Source organism: Temnothorax curvispinosus, unplaced genomic scaffold (assembly GCF_003070985.1).
Source record: "Temnothorax curvispinosus isolate PA1 unplaced genomic scaffold, ASM307098v1 QBEX01011537.1, whole genome shotgun sequence".
Classification (NCBI taxonomy): Eukaryota; Metazoa; Arthropoda; class Insecta; order Hymenoptera; family Formicidae; genus Temnothorax; species Temnothorax curvispinosus.
The window spans coordinates 1-16,364 of NW_020221317.1; the positions used below are offsets into that span (position 1 = coordinate 1).

General features: G+C 40.7%; 2 protein-coding genes across 2 annotated transcripts; both read left to right on the plus strand.

The window, feature by feature from the left end:
* Positions 1–2,152: 2,152 nt before the first annotated feature.
* Positions 2,153–4,784, plus strand: LOC112461648. Its single transcript, XM_025026967.1, has 3 exons — positions 2,153–2,339; positions 2,926–3,055; positions 3,273–4,784. The coding sequence occupies exons 2-3, from the start codon at positions 2,954–2,956 to the stop codon at positions 4,296–4,298; spliced, it is 1,128 nt and encodes a 375-aa protein (XP_024882735.1). The 5' UTR covers positions 2,153–2,339; positions 2,926–2,953; the 3' UTR covers positions 4,299–4,784.
* Positions 4,785–6,063: 1,279 nt separating this feature from the next.
* Positions 6,064–15,362, plus strand: LOC112461647 (guanine nucleotide exchange factor DBS-like). The gene is made up of 15 exons (XM_025026966.1): positions 6,064–6,145; positions 6,238–6,352; positions 6,479–6,569; positions 6,699–6,929; positions 7,016–7,275; positions 7,493–7,727; positions 8,892–9,086; positions 9,162–9,338; positions 9,407–9,592; positions 9,694–10,029; positions 10,099–10,416; positions 10,501–10,698; positions 10,783–10,991; positions 11,067–11,265; positions 11,522–15,362. Exons 1-15 carry the CDS (start codon positions 6,064–6,066, stop codon positions 11,747–11,749), a joined length of 3,060 nt encoding a protein of 1,019 aa, XP_024882734.1. The 3' UTR covers positions 11,750–15,362.
* The last annotated feature ends 1,002 nt before the right edge of the window (positions 15,363–16,364 follow it).

The following is a 16,364-nucleotide window of genomic DNA, read 5'->3' on the forward strand; positions in this document are numbered from 1 at the left end:
GCGAAATATCTTTCATTTTTCGGAACAAAGAGGAAATCGACGAGACAGCGGATTGATCCGTACTCGCGCGAAGCGTGACGTATGTCATGCGAATGTCTGATCGAGATTAGGGATGGGATTAATTAAGTTCAATATGTATTTAAAATTCGAATCAAATCCAATAATCAAGTTTCATTTCCTTGGATTCAAATGATATTCGTAAGAAATAATATTTCATACATTGTACTTTGTACTTGCTATAAGTAATCGAATCCCGATTAGTTAGTTTCGAAATTTAGAATGAGTGTCTGCAGGATTCGAAACGTATTTATAAGTGTTTCCATCGTAAAGAGAATCGAATCTTTTACAATACACAGATAAAAAAGAATATTCTTGATTTGAAAATGTCTTTAGTTTCAACGTGAAAATCTTGAAATGAGATTGTATTGTGTTAAAGTCATTTTATATTATATAGTACGACCAAGAAAATAAATTGAATTAAAAAGTTGAAATTCTTATTAAGAAGATTATAGATTGTTGCGAATATATGAGTATGTAAGTTTTGACCACACCTCTTTTTTTCTGCGTAGTGTTCGAATATGTCATGTTATTATAATGCATAAGTTATATATCATGTACAATTGTAATAAAGAGATATTTATGTGCGTACAAACACACATTATGTTTCACATATTAAATTTCTAGTAAAGTACTCGTAAAAGATTCAAACATATTTGATCCAAGTTCGAGTCTACTTGGAAGTAACTTTTACTTGAAAGTAACTTGTTTTTTGAGGTACTTATAGATAGTTCGTACTCATTTCGTTCAGATTCGAGTATACTTGAAGTAACTTTGAACGAGCTTTTATTTTTCAAAGTAATTATAGAGAGTTCGAAACTACGCCAACAGACTCGAACCTAATTATGCAAGGGCCGGTTGTTCCAACCTGTTGGTAAACTAACTAATAGTTAAATCATATTATATGTCTTTGTTTTTGTTTCCTTTAAATTAGATAAAGATAAACATATGATTTAACTATTAGTTAGTTTACCAACAACCGGCCTTTACATAAGTAGGGTTCGAGTCTGTTGGCGTAGTTTCGAACTCTTTATAATTATTTCGAAAAATAAAAGCTTGTTCAAGTATACCTAAAGTATACTTCAAGTATACTTGCTTGAATCTGAACGAAATGAGTTCGGATCAGCCCTGAGATACTTAATCCCATCGCTAACTGACGTCGAGACTCGACATTGAAACAACAACAACGAGATGAGAGGATCGCGGAATCTCGTCCCGTGATTACGTCGTCGAAAGAACTCGTGCCCCGCGTATACGGTGCATGCTATTTGGAGCGTGCTCGCCGTCTCGGCGCGCTGCGCATTGTGCATGCATGCGGTCTCCGGGGTGGCGTCCTCCCCTCGCTCGCGCGCCGGGACAGTGTAGAGTCGGGGGGCAGGGGAGGGTGGAGGGGTTGAGCGCCAGGGCTGTATCCGCACCTTGCCGTCAATCAATAATCCGCGCACTTCCGCCTTCGCTTGAAGCGGAATCGGGAGGTTTTTTTCCCCTCCGACGACAACGAACGCCGTCGAGGCTCCTCGACGGTCGTGGATACATTGACACCGCGTGCGATATTACTTCCGAGTCAAAAAACGAATTGATCTCGATATCGAATTAACGACTTTCTCTTGAAATACGTAATACTTGTTTGGTTTCGTTAATCTTCTGCGAAATGTATAAAAGATACGCAATTGTAAATATCTGAGCTTTCGCCTCGCGGTTATCTCGAGCAAGTGAAATGATGAGCGTCGAGTTTCACCCATTTTTGTTCTTATTCTATTCTTTATTGAATTTTTTAGATGCGGAACACACCCATAAGACGCAAAACGCAAACAGCTCGATTATTAACTAAATTATTAGCAAAATTTCCCTTTTTGACGTAAACGAATGACATTCTGGTATTTTATTTTCACGAGAAGGGGAGGTTCTATTGCAATTTACCCAAAATTTCCCCGATTAAGGCGAAAAACGTTGTCAAACGTTTTTTGTCACCAAGACCAGTTCGAAGCCGCGATATACCTTTTATCGCGGCGCGGCAACGGAACGGGAGGCGAGGGGCGCCGTGCGCTCGCGCCCGGCCCTGGGTGGGTGCCCCCGCTCCCGTCGCGTGCAACAACGCGAGCTGAACGTTCGCCATATCGTCGGGACTTGTCGAGAGTGCTGGCTGGTGAATTACGGCGCGATACGTTGCTGCGCTCGGCGAGATCGAGCTCGCGTAGGCGCCGTTCCGTCGAGCTGACGTTCGTCGAACCTCCGGACGACCCGTTCGAGCCGTGGGGCTCGCGACACCCCGTCGCACCACGGTGAGTAGAACCGTCGACGTAGCGGGCCGTAGGGACGAAAGTTGGTGACCGAGGGGCGCGATCAGCGATTCTCGACCTTAGGGTCGCCGTCCCTCGCGGCTGCACTTTCTGCACTCCCGCGCGGACACCTCGGCCCGCCGAACTCGGCGACTCGCGGCCGACGGAAGCGCATCCGTGGAGTTTTCCTAATTCCATCTCATACTCTACTCCGATTTCTCTTCCTTGCTCCGGAATCAAGTGCACGCACTTGTCACGTCCCGGGTGCGGAAGGTGCAGCTGAACATGTGGGCGTCCGTTTCCTTTTAACGCGGCTGCACTCTCGCACACTTTCTGCATTCGGAGTGAAATAGGTGTAAATTTATTATTTAAACGTTTAAAAAGAGAAAGGAACAAAGCGCAGAGAGTGCAACTGAAATTAAAAGGAGATTAACGCTTAAAAATTATCAAAATTAAAAACTTGCAAAATATGTATTATCAATCAATTGTTTCGGAATTTATTGTCACAGAAACTTACGTGATAATTTATATTGAATAATTGTATTTATTTCATCCGTGTTATAAAATATATATTATCTTGTCATGACAGGAAACTATTGTACGAATCGAGATATAACATGGAGCTGGCTAAGGAAAAAGCGAAAGCTAGTACGCAGGCCGCTGTTGCTGATAAAAGTAAAGCAACAAAGGAGCCAGAAGTAACGGACGCGGAGAAGAAGGTAAAACTCTAAATCATTATGTTGCACCTATTTTTATATACAATTTGCATTTTTCTTTAAAAAAAAAAGTCATATAAAATTTGTTTATACACGTTGAAATTTTAATATAATAACTTACCGATGTGTACTTTAGATTTAGTAAATATTGTGTCGAACAGTTTTCTGCAATCTAAAATTGGCAATTTGCTTGACACGCGTCGATTTATTCTCATTGTAGAAACACGAGGAACGCAAGAGCGTCTCCACCGGCAAGCCAAAGAAGACAGTCGCGAAGATCAAGATGAAGAAAGCTCGGAACGTGGGCGAGACGAGTTACGATCCCACAAAACTGGAGGACAGTCCGGCCCAGGTGCTGGAACGTTTCAAGAGAGGCTGCGAATGCGTCGACGATCAGTGCTTCAAGGACCTAAATCCCGAGGTGGTTTATCGGCACAGGCTAAATATCGCGGAGCTAACTAAGGCCGAGCACGACATGTATTTGATGGGCGTGACAATGGCCTGTCTGACGGATCCCTATCAAACTGCCCGTCACACGGAGCGACGTAGATTACGCGCGCAGTACGTTTATCAGGGGCGCAGGGTCTGCCTGGACGCTTTTCTGTACTTGGAGAACTGCACGCATTATCAGATCAAGCGGATCCGGAAGCATCTGATGACGCACGGCGTGACGCCGCGCGTGCACGGCAATCACGGCAAGGTGCCGCACAACACGTTCTCGCTGGACATATACAAGATCGCGACGGAGTTCCTGAAGAGCTTCATCGAGGTGCAGGAGACGAAGCAGAAGACCAAGCTCGCCAAGAACGCGCCGTTGCACCTGCCGCCGGACGTCACGCGGAAAACGGTTCACGATCTGTACACGCAGTACTGCAAGAAAGTGTCGCCCAACGTCAAGAACATGGGCTACTCGACGTTTCGGCGCTTCATGAAGGTGCAGTTCCCGCAGGTGAAGTTCGCCAAGCTCGAGTTCGTCGTGAGAAATCAGAGCGCGCAGAATCACTGCACGGCCGAGCCTGACGCGAGAGACGATACGGGCCAACGGAAATCGCCCAAGTCGGACCTGGAGGCGAAGGGTGGCGCGATACTGCCGTTGGTGATAACCGGCGATCTAGGACAGAGCGAGACCTACGTGCTGACGCCTATCAGAAAATTGCAGGACTGCACCGTGAGTTATCAGGTCACTACGCGCGGGCTGGTAGTTAACAGTCCTGCTATCACCCTGTCGAAAACGAAAGCGGTGTAACGTGGAAGACTTGTGAAAACAAAATGTGAAAATAGTTTTGTACAGAATATATGCATGTGATATATATGTCTGCTCTGTGAGGCTCCAATCCCTTCCGGGTCTTAAACTGAGAATCCAGTAATATATATAATATGAGAAATATGTATGATAATCCCTTAATATATACGAAATTATATATACACAAGTATATAAAGAACGTAACTTATGCCTGTATTAAATACAGTTTTGTTAAAATATATCTCTTGTTATATAGCATTTTATTGAAGACAAGTAAATAACGTTTTATCAAAAACCTGCATGTAACGATAACTGCACGAAATATTCCTACGACCAATAAAAAGCATTTAGCCAAATGTTTATAGATAATATATCCACAGATAAGACTTATATCGTAATAGAAGCGACGCGAACGTTAATTACATTATATTTGTTAAAAATATATAGTCTATCTCATTTCATGTAATAAAAATTTTTTCTTTGAAACTATGAAGTATAATTTATTTTTTTATATGACCCTCCATTACTACCCTTTTGTACGAACAGTTCAATAATCTGACGCCCAAAAGTAAAGGAATTTCGATGTTTCTTCTTCCTTCCGCGAATTCCAGACATGGAAATCAAGTATATAACTATAGTAACAGCTGCAGTGCTTCTCAATTCATGCACAAACGCAAACTCCTTACAGTCACTCATTACTAACTACAAATATTATGTATGTATAATTTATACATTTTATTTGCAGCGTGTACGTGTAAAAGAATACATTTGATGTTCATTCCCATATGAAACAAAATAAATTGAGTTTAAATTAAGATCAATCACAACTGTCAGATAAAATCTAAAATTTGATTATTGCGTAGCACGTTAAATTCTAGTTGCAATTATTATAGAAATCTGTAATAAAAATAGTTTCAGAAATGTCAAAAATTACAGGCGCGTCAATATTATAATTTATAATTAATCTCGTTCCCTTCCAATGGCCTTCGCATATCTGAAGTTCAGTTTTCTATACGAGCAAGCATGGGCGTTAAACCGTTGCGGGACTAGGTGCTTTCTAGAATGTATCGGCAGTTAGAAATTAACTACCTCGTCTTTCGAGATTCTTGGCATAATTAAGGATATAGTCTCCCGTTTGAGAGCCTCTTGGTTTACAGTTATATCAGCAATATTGTGGGTACTGCAGGGAACTGTTTCAGCTCAGTGGCATCAGCAAGGTCATGTGAGTGCAACCTCTGATCGGGTACTCGCATTCAGTACACCAGCGAGACCTGAGCCGTGCGTTCACAGTAAACATTGCATAAGAGAGTGCCAACTGGAATTGTTAGGTCACTTTAGTTTTTCACTATAATTTAGCGACAACTGTGATACTCACTGAAGTGCAGTGTTCTCTCAAATAATTCGGCATGCGTTTTTTTTATTCTAATTTAAGAAGAAAATACATGGTAAAAATTTTTACCGCTGTAATTACGTTAAACATATTCAGGGGATTTATATTATAAGCGTATACCTATGTGTAATAATATCTATATGTTGCAAATATCCAAATACATGAAATAACAGAGGAAGTAATTTCTAATTAATTTCTGTGTCAAGCAATTTTGAAATTTGCCACATTTTTTATCAATCTTGATATTTATAGGAAATTAATTACGAATTATTAATTTTTTTAAGCACACACACAACACTGTAAACCTAAAATATATTCTCAAAAATATTAGTGTAATAACGGAAAGGGTAATATTTGATTCCAGAAGATGTAGAGAGTATGACAGGCGAGATAGAAAATGGAGACTTGGCAGTTCGAGACGTTGCAGACCTTCTCCAAGCACAATATGCTATTATTGCTGGTAAATATTTAATTCTCTAAGCTGCTCTGAGATTTTACTTCTGTCAAGGGATAAGTTTTTAAACAGCCTCTTTCTCGCCCGTTTTTTTTTAGGAGGAAAAACGCGAGAGGGATGTCCTATAATCACATTTCCGGACAATGGCAATTTTCATAATTTGACTGATTTGGACTATCAGCGTCTCATGTTGTATCTTACTTCTGTGCCAACGTAAGGATATAGCTGATTGATTTAACGTGATTAATTTAGGCATAAAACGTTTCATTTTTTTTACTGTACGATTAAATCACTTGAATCAAATTAAATTACATTTGTATTTTAAATTTTATCACTCAGGTTGCAGGAGGCTGATCTTGGGTTTCATTTGATAATTGACCGGAGAAACGACAAGTGGAATTCAGTGAAAACGGTGCTTCTAAAAATTTCTGTAAGTGCATTCAACGCGTTGCGTAATAATTCATACGCGTTTATCTGTCTTAAAAAAAATATAGAAAGTATATAAATTGAGATATAATTGTTCTCATCACACACATAAATTCTTGGCTTTTCTTTCCAGGCATTTTTCCCCGGCTTGGTACACGTCGCGTATGTGCTACGACCAGTCGGATTTTTACAAAAGGCCATTTCGGAAGTGTCGAATAAATTATTTCGGGAGGATTTCAAATTCAGGGTCATATTCTTAGCCAACATCACCGAGCTGCACGAATTCATAGACACGGAACAGCTCACCGAGCAACTCGGCGGTGATTTGCCGTATTGCCATCACACGTGGATACAGAACAGAATTGTAAATATGTCAAAATGAATTTATACAATACTGGAATTAACTTGTGTAATCTGTATCAATGAATGTGTTATTCTCTCTGTGCGCAGAGTTTGGAAAAGTTTTCATCGATGACGCAGGACGTGTCCCTCGCGTTAGACTCTTTCACGCGACGTTTGGCCGAGGTGGAATTTCCTAACAATACTATCGCCACGACAACGCTATTGTCGCAGCAACAAGCTGAATATAACGAGTTAAAGGAAGAGATACTTAGCGCTGCCAGACACGGAGAAGCTCTTTTGGATAGCGTACGGCAGCTAACTGGAAAAGGAACGGCCGACAGATTAGGAAATGTTGCTGCAGTAGAGAGGTAACGTGAAACATTCAATAAATTGAATAATAAAATAACTATTTTTATATAATATTCGTGAATTTCGCAAATCATTCGCGTTTCGCTCGATTTAATTAACTTAGCAAGTAAGAAACTAAAATAACAAATCTATAAATCTATTAATTAGATATATTCTTGGACTGTTGTAACATGTCGGATATACTGTAGTTTTTTTAACGTTCTAATTCAATTTTAGATTACTCGTTCAGTTGGAGGAAACCGAGCGAACCTTCGACTTGTTTTGGTCGCATCATAGCTCACGTTTGAGGCACTGTCTGGCTTTGCGGCAATTTGAACAAGATTTCCGAGAGTTGCAAGCGACGTTAGATCAGCATCTAAAGACGGCGGAAGAAATGACGGAAGTCGGCGAGACGCAAGCGAGAGTGGAGCAATTGTTGCACGACACATCGGCATTTCAGCGAATATGCAGAGTACGTGGCATTTTTTTTGTAATTAGTAATTTCTCGACGAGATACTGCAATATAATCGAATTAACGTACTTGATCGTTTTACTGGTAAAATACTTAACGAGAATCTTCGGGAGTTTTGCATCAAATAGCGTATAAAGATAAAAGTTGTCCCTACAGTATAAAATAGTTGTTTGTTGAAATATAATGTTAAAGACCCATTATATGAAGATAATGTGATTGTATGAAGTCTTAATGAAAGCAATTCAACAACATTGCTAACTTTGGACTTCAGAATGTACACATTGCACTCAAAGCACCAAAATGCACTTTTCAAACCAGTATTTTTTTATTAATTATGAAAAACCATTTCTCTTCTTACGATTTAAAAATTCCGTAACAATAAGATAGAAGTGCAATAATTATATTTGCGAATCGTGATTATGCTAGGAACGAATTTATCACTTAAATATCTGTCATCGTGTTTATATGTACCACGTAAATTCTGGTTTGAACGTGATTATCAGCAGTAAAACATATATATATATAAACGCACATCATGCACAAATGTTACTTTGCACCGCTTTCCTCATTTTGTCGATAGTCCTATTTGTTGCATACCATGTGGATTTGGGTCTTGGTAAGCAATCCACTTAACAAAATACATGTATTCTATAATAGAGTTTATACATTTTGAGACACAGTGATTTTGATATATATATTTTAGCATCTACGTATCACGTATATATCTCAATCTTATACTTATCATGTCTTGGAGTCAAATAGAAAGCGTTACGTTTCGACAAGTATTTCCGTAGGCGCTACATGAATTTAAATTTTGATTACACGTTATTTACCGTTTTAAGCTAATATATCTTACTTTCGTTTCTCTTACTTCTTTTAGTTGAAATGCACGCATAAGTGTCATCGGAAAACCGGTGGAGATTTGATTCATGTCCGATCACCGGCACGATGAACTTTTGAGAATGTGACTATCATTATGATTTCTCGATCTCTGCATTGCACGCAATATAATAGTATTCTTTTTCCTTTTACGAGAAGCTTTCTTTCTTTTTAGACGATTTAATGAGACTAAGAAACATGCCATGGTTGTGTTCGTAGCACCTTCATTTCATATATCAACATAATCGCGTTGTCGTGCATAAATATAATTATATGTGTTTATAGGGAGACATAGATCGCGCGGAGGAGGTGATATCCGCTGGTCAACAGCTATTGTCCGGCAGGCATCAGTGCCCGGCGGACGTAGTGGAGCCCAAATGCGTGGAGTTGCAGAGAGTCTGCACCATTCTCAGTCAGAGACTGGAGAGGCGACTGCACATGCTGACCAAGTGCAGGGAACTTATGGAGCGTATAGATAAGGTACGCCCAGCTCGCTTTTCAGATCTACTTGCTCTCCTTTCGATTAAAGAGTAAATCCTTTGTTTAACCGACTAGGCTAACGCATGGTGTACGCGAGGGATAGAATTGTTAGCGTCGCAGAACAGCACCACGCTACCGGATCAGGCGCTCCAAGAGCTGCAGCAGTTGATCGAAGCCGCGGAGGAATTCCACCATCCCCGATGTATCTTCCAGGATTCCGTGATGCCGGAAACTAAAGCGCTCATCACGCAGGTGCGTATATTTCCGAAATATTTCTGATTATCTGAGATGCGTGTCTCGATCCGAAATCTGTCTCGTAGGTTCTGCAAAGGATAGAAGATGTGTCCTTGATGTGCGACAAGAGGATAATGGCACTAAAACAGCAGTTGATCAAACCAGCCAGACCAGTACAAACCGTTACTCCAGAACCAGTCAAACCCTTACAATCACTGCCTCAAATCGTAAAGTCTGGCAGAATTCTCAAGAAAGCTAATACCATGCCAAAGGTAAATTTTCTTTTCTGCTTATAGGTGGTTATATGTTAGTTTTATATCATTTTATAAATTTCTGACATCATATATAACTTTTCTACTTATCTTTGTTTAAGATGGAGATGAGTCCTATAGAGGGAGAGTCTTCGTCGCCGGAGAGCGAACCACGGGACGTCGAAGCTTTGCGCTTAAAGCGCGGTCACGTCTTGGCGGAACTCGTGGAAACCGAGCGAATCTACGTCGCCGAACTTGGCTCGATCGTTAAAGGCTACAAGATGGAAATGACGAACGAGGCGATGGCTCATCTGATACCCGCGGCACTAGTTGGCAAAGCGGACGTGTTGTTTGGAAATTTAGAGGATATTTGTATTTTTCATGGGGAGACATTTCTAAGGGACTTGGAGAATTGCATTTCGAACACTGAGCTCGTCGCTTTGTGCTTTGTTCAAAGGGTGAGCGCACAGCACTTGTGTATACATGCTGTTATCTGCTTAAAATCTAATTTTACTTAATATTTTTAGCGCGAGATGTTCTTTAGATTGTACAGTTATTATTGTCAAAACATTCCGCGGTCTGAGAGATTGCGCGAACAGATACAGAGCGAGCCGCAGTTTCTCGCAGCCTGCCAGCAGAAGCTTGGCCACAAACTGCCGCTCGCCGCATACCTTCTCAAGCCCGTTCAGCGAATTACCAAGTATCAGTTGTTGTTAAAGGATTTGTTAAAGTATAGCGACGAACCTTCGTGCTGCACCGAGTTGCAGGAGGCACTGGATTGCATGCTGGTTGTGTTAAAATGCGTTAATGACAGCATGCATCAAACTGCGATAACGGGTTTTGGAGTAAGCACCTTTATTGGCTGTATTTCTTGATAGAAGATTATGGTTTATTATCTCTTATTATACTTCGTATCTCTGTATTTACAGGGCGATCTGAGTGCACAAGGTGAATTATTGTTACAAGGCTCGTTTAGTGTTTGGAGCAGCAGCAAGCGGGAGCGATTATTGCGACTAAAACCATCTCAACGACATATTTTCTTATACGAGAAGGCACTGATATTTTGTAAGCACAGCAAGCCTCAGGCCCACGACAAAGCCACGTATCATTTTAAGAGATATTTGAAGGTATCTTTCAATCTTAAAATTATCTCTCATTCTATTTAAGTGTAATTATCTAAGCGTTCTATTCATAATTCTATTTAATTGCAGATGTCGCAGATTGGTTTGACGGAATCGGTGAAAGGTGATGCTAAGCGATTCGAGATATGGTTGCAGGGTAGAGCTGAGGTGCACACGATACAAGCGCCGAGCATCGACGTGAAGCAATCCTGGGTACGTCAGATTAAAGGTGTTCTGATGTCCCAGCTAGCCGAACTTAAAGGCAAACAGAATTCGGCTCTTGGAAAATCCAATCACAAGTATGTAATTGTGTTGTTGAAAATTAATAATACTTCTATCCTTGGAATATTTCGTTATTTCTGCTTCTTCCAAAGGCCGTTGCGGCAAACTATTTCGTGGGAAGCTCAAGGCAGTATATCGGGCTCTCTGCGAACGTTATCCATCGACAGCAACAGCGTTATCTCTCACATGACCGATGTGTCGCAGTCCACGGAGGAGGATGTGGCGTGGAGTTCGGAAAACAGCAATACGGACGAGGAAGACGCCTTTGGTGACAATCCGGGACCGGCACCCGTGAGTCTTTCCTTCGTTGCAGAATTCAAGCGCCGAGACTAGATTTTACACTAGTGTAGAAACTTGAGAAATTTTTACGAACTAGGCTTCAACTTCTGTCGACTTTTCTTTTATTTTTTAAATTAATCTACGAGAATTGGAGACATCCGATCTCTTTTTGGCAATGATTTTTATAGTAATTTTATTGTGTTCTTAGCGTTTGAATCCTTTGCAGTATATCTTTTGACAGATAAATACATTTATCTTACGATCATAGGGCGGACGATACGTGGCGTTGGCCGATTACTGCGCGGTGGGACAGTCGGAAGTCACGATGCGCGAGGGTGATACCTTGGAGCTTCTCAAAGTCGGCTGTGCCGGCTGGTGGTTCGTCAAACTGATCGGCAGCGGCGTGGAGGGCTGGGCGCCCGCGGCATACCTTGAACCGATCAGTCGAAAAACGTCACGCAGCTCGCAGTCGGTGAACAGCCAAGAGACCATATGAAACAGGCGACTAACACACTAGAGAACGCGCTAGTGTGTTAGATCTTTGCTCGTCTCCGCAGATCGCCGCAGTCGCGTTGAGGGCCATTCCACCGTTCGGAACGGTAATCTCAAGGATTTTTCTAAGTGGCGGACAATTTTTTGGAAATCTTTTATAGCATTTTAAACGAGACGATGAGTTGCGTCATTTTGCGTACCTTTCTTATGCAACACACGGCGTATACAAGGTTTGTTGAGTGACGCCTTTGCGTTTGCGATACGAGGAACGTTAAGTTGAACAGGATTTTTACGTTCACGGGGATTTTATACTATAAATAATGCTTAACTGATCGCACTGCGGTCGATCGAACAAGAGTTGTCACAGTTGCATCCAGATTGGGCGAACTTGTTCGCGAGCACGAAACGGCGTTTACTGAATTGTACAAAATGTAGCGTTGAATTAAGCCGGGGTATATACGTGCACGCGCACAATGGATTACGAGACAGTCTCGTATATCGATCACTACAATTTCTATAATAACGTTGCACATGCTATGAAGAAGGAGACACGATACCGATGTTAAATCGCGCGCGTCCTCGCGTTCGGTTACTTGTAACTCGTTATAAGGAGAATCTGCATGAAGAAGTATGTAAGTATGTATTCTGTAAATGGTAGTTTCTACTTGCGACCCGAGTAATCAAATATCGGCTGTACGCGATTATTCCAAAGTTTAATATTGTTGTAAGAGAGACAGAGAGAAATGAACGCGTGACACTTTTGTCCATAGCGTTTTGTCGACGACGTCGCGTAAACTTCCTTTTGCCGATAAATGATCTTACCTTTGCTCGGTGTATTTTGCGATGTCGCGAGTAATTTAGACGTCGATCGTCGAACAAACGTTGCCGTTGTCGATCGCGTCAGTTGTGTATCATCATGTGTTGGCTTAGAGTTCTTAGAACCCTAGTTGCATCGTTCACAACCGAATAGTACAATTTAGCGCGGTCTTGCGAGCTTCGAGAGTATCCTAAGTGTTTCGTTTTTCCGAGGTCGCTTCCGGAGATTGAAATAATAGAATATTCGCAAAGATAGATCCTCCAAGCCTTCGAAGAAGGGGAGAAAAAAATGTGTGATAAAAGAAATCGAATTAGAACGATGCTTCTGCATGCTAATTACTGTAAACACATGCAGAGAACTGGAGAATGTTTAATTAATATTACGCCATTCTTAGGACGTTAGATATATTGTTGACGAGTCGTTGCGACCAAATAGGCTTGAGACGTTACTATGACTATATGTGAACCATCCGTTTCGGGGGGAGTAACGCGGTAATAGGTGGTGGGACGGAGGGGGTCCGAAAGAATCATATACACAACGTGTACACAAATTTTCTAGGAGGCTAAACGGTTAACACCAAGTAACACGCAATATCTGATACCGATAAAATCTTAACGCATAATATACTTTTAGGACTTATACAATAAGCAATCTAAGTTCTAGCGGATTTCATAACCCACCAATTTCATAAGTCTCTATTACGATATGACGATGTATAATAGTATCATTTGTACTGAAACGTTTGTACGGATACGGATAACATAATTTAAGGGCGATCACCCCGATCGCTATGATTTTCTCTCCGACGTCGCATGCGTTTGAATTGTGTCCGCTCCTATGATACGCAAAAAAAAAAGGACACGATTTTGTCGCAGCTTTTATTCATATAGCCTACATGAGTCTCTGCTTTTAGTATTTATAACCAGAGTATTATTAATTATTTGTGTACAGAGTTACTGATATTTATTAGATATTTATCAGATATATTTATTGCGTAGAGATTATTATTTATATCGCGATAAGTTACGGCGATCAGTGGTTTATACTGGCTGCTTCAGACTGATTTACAAACGATGTAACCGTAAACGCGCTGAAAGCTATTGTATAATTTATGCAATTTTGCGATTGCGTAAACTCTTCGATCACAAGTTATACGGGAATTCGTTTCTTCGTCGGGACACTGCGTTTACGAAACCTTTGCACCTCCGATCGTACAAGCACGGTATTCCTTTTGCGTCACGTCTGTTACTTTCCACGTCTCCTCGCATCTAGATTTGTAGCTACATCTACGTGTATTCATCCATTTGTACGCCGTCCTTATATATTGACCATAAAATTCCAATCAAACGAGTGACGTTAGTTTTAAAACGATGCGTTTCCTCGATCCGCGGCCGCTTTGCGTTGCGATATCGAAGGTAACGAACGTGCGGTCCGATTTCGTTTTGCAGGAGCGATTCTATGTAAAGATATAGGAGAAGACACCGGTGGCAGTTCATCTCGAACAAAACAAAGAAAAGCAGCAGTTAATAACGCCGCTCACGTCGTTATCGTCCGCGAACGTCTCCGCAAATTGTCACCTCGCCGGAAGTCCGTTCGTGGGCTTGGCGATTCCTCATCTGTGTAAAATCGCGGTTAAAAAGCGACCAAGCCCAAGGGTAATATCTAGACATGCAAGACGCGTTTTTTGTAGAATCTATAAATATATACACGTATATACATACATATACACAATACATATATACATATGCATAGACAATAATTATATACCCGCTGTTGGAGGAGTACATGACGGTGCGTTCGCAGCCGCAATAACGATAATTTCATTGATAAACGACCGAAGAAGCGATACTTCCCTCGGCGACCACCCGGGGCAAATAGAAGCAGGTTTCTGCGAGTGAATCTCTCGCCGTGGACGGAATTGTGTGGCGACATTGATAAATAAAAATCGCGTATGCGTGTGCAGTCTTTCGGGAAGAGGAAAGAAGAAGAAGAAGAGGAGGAGGAGGAAGAAACGCGGAGGAGTTCGACGTTTCGACCGCGGTTTCCTTTAACGGACGGTTCCTCTCGTCGTTCCTCGTCGGCGCAAAGGGAGGGTGATAGTAAAGTCTATTTTTGCATATAACACGTAACAAAGAGGCTGCCGAAATCTCTTCTATTTGCATTACGTATGTGTTCGCGCGATCATTTCTTCGCCGATTGTAATTAACGGCCGCTGCGCGCGCTTTTCTCTTCTTCTGGATCCGAGGAGCTGTCGGTTTACACTCGGCAAATTCGATCTTTGAGCTTTTCGTTTTTTTTTTTTAAATCTGCATGCGATTGTAAATCGTGGGTGGTTTTTAATTTTAATTCTCGCGGGATTAAAAATCCCGAGGATAATTTCTCGGCTCTCGGAAGCGATATTTTTATACAGGATGTAAAAAAAATCGCTCGAGCTTAAATGAAATTGATCAACGCTCGGAATCAATTATCTATATTTATATCGAATTCTGCGTTACGTGAAAAGCGCAAACGCGAATTCGTTCGATCGGATGAGCTTTTCGTGTTTACGAAACGGACAGGCATAAAATGCCGATTACCGAGCAGTGAGAAACTTTTTTTAATTGTCGCCCGTCTTCGTCTCCGTATCGTCTTTGAAGAAGGGAACGGAACGCCGCGATTTCTATGCGTTCGAGTGTGTCACAGGAGTTTATTGTTTCAACTCGTCCCGAGAAAACTTTGCGTGCAATCTGTTGTCAAAAAACCTGTATGAGTATCTGCAATACTAAAACGGGAACATTAAACGCAAGAATTCGAAACGGAATCTACAGCAAAAGCCTTCAGTTCTCTTAATTGTCGTTCTTAATAAAACCCTGCCGCTTTCTGAATCTTCGGCTGTTCGTTGAAGAAATGCATGCTCGAAAAGCTTACTAATCATTATTGATATTTCTTATATTCTTCACATTAAATTTGATTATTTATTATTTTAACAATAGATCTTTGCCGTATCTGAAATCGATTTTTCCTTCATAAGAAATTTTGCGAAGAGATATGTTATATCTTTTGTGATTTGCCATGTATTACTAAATATAAATAATTTTCTCTTAAATTTATTAATCAAATTAATTTTCATTTGTAATTTAATAATTTATATTCGTTAGAATATTTTTTTGTTAATATTACATATCGTGCATAATTATTAGCACGATATGTAATATTAATAATGTAATAGCAATGTAATAGCGATATGTAATAGCAATTTACAACAGTTGGAGCGTAATATGTCAATTTATTATGTAACAATAACATTACGACATTATATTTCAATAATTATAAATTCTGTATTACAATTCTATAAATAATTAATAGAATATATATCGTTATAACAATATATCGTTATTATAATATATCGTAATAACAAAGATGGTAATATTAAAATTGATTTTAACACTTGATTATAATTAATATACTAACGATATAATACCATGCATAAATATTTCTTCGCATTGTTTCATCTTGTTCGCGATAAATTGATTTTGAATCATGATTAATATTTAAACAATGTATCATGCATAAGTATTCCTTCGTGTGATTTTATCTTGCTCGTATTTCCCGCAGTAGTTCAAATCGGACGACGAGCCGGCGAGGCGAAGTCGTTTCTTGCGGTGATCGACAGATGTGAGGCGTGCTGCGTCTCGGGCAAAGGCCAGATACATCGACCGTCGATTTGCTTACGCACGCAACCTTGCGGACTCGCGTGCAGCCAGCGTGCTTCAGCGGGCAGCGGGATGTTCCAGCGATCCGTCACGCGCGATTATTACTCGTG

Excerpts from the sequence above, each read along its gene's own strand:
- LOC112461648 (XM_025026967.1), top strand. The coding sequence starts at position 2,954 with ATGGAGCTGGCTAAGGAAAAAGCGAAAGCTAGTACGCAGGCCGCTGTT. Across the intron at positions 3,056-3,272 it reads TAACGGACGCGGAGAAGAAG|AAACACGAGGAACGCAAGAG; the intron begins GTAAAACTCTAA and ends TTCTCATTGTAG.
- LOC112461647 (XM_025026966.1), top strand. The coding sequence starts at position 6,064 with ATGACAGGCGAGATAGAAAATGGAGACTTGGCAGTTCGAGACGTTGCA. Across the intron at positions 6,146-6,237 it reads ACAATATGCTATTATTGCTG|GAGGAAAAACGCGAGAGGGA; the intron begins GTAAATATTTAA and ends GTTTTTTTTTAG. Across the intron at positions 7,728-8,891 it reads CATTTCAGCGAATATGCAGA|GGAGACATAGATCGCGCGGA; the intron begins GTACGTGGCATT and ends ATGTGTTTATAG.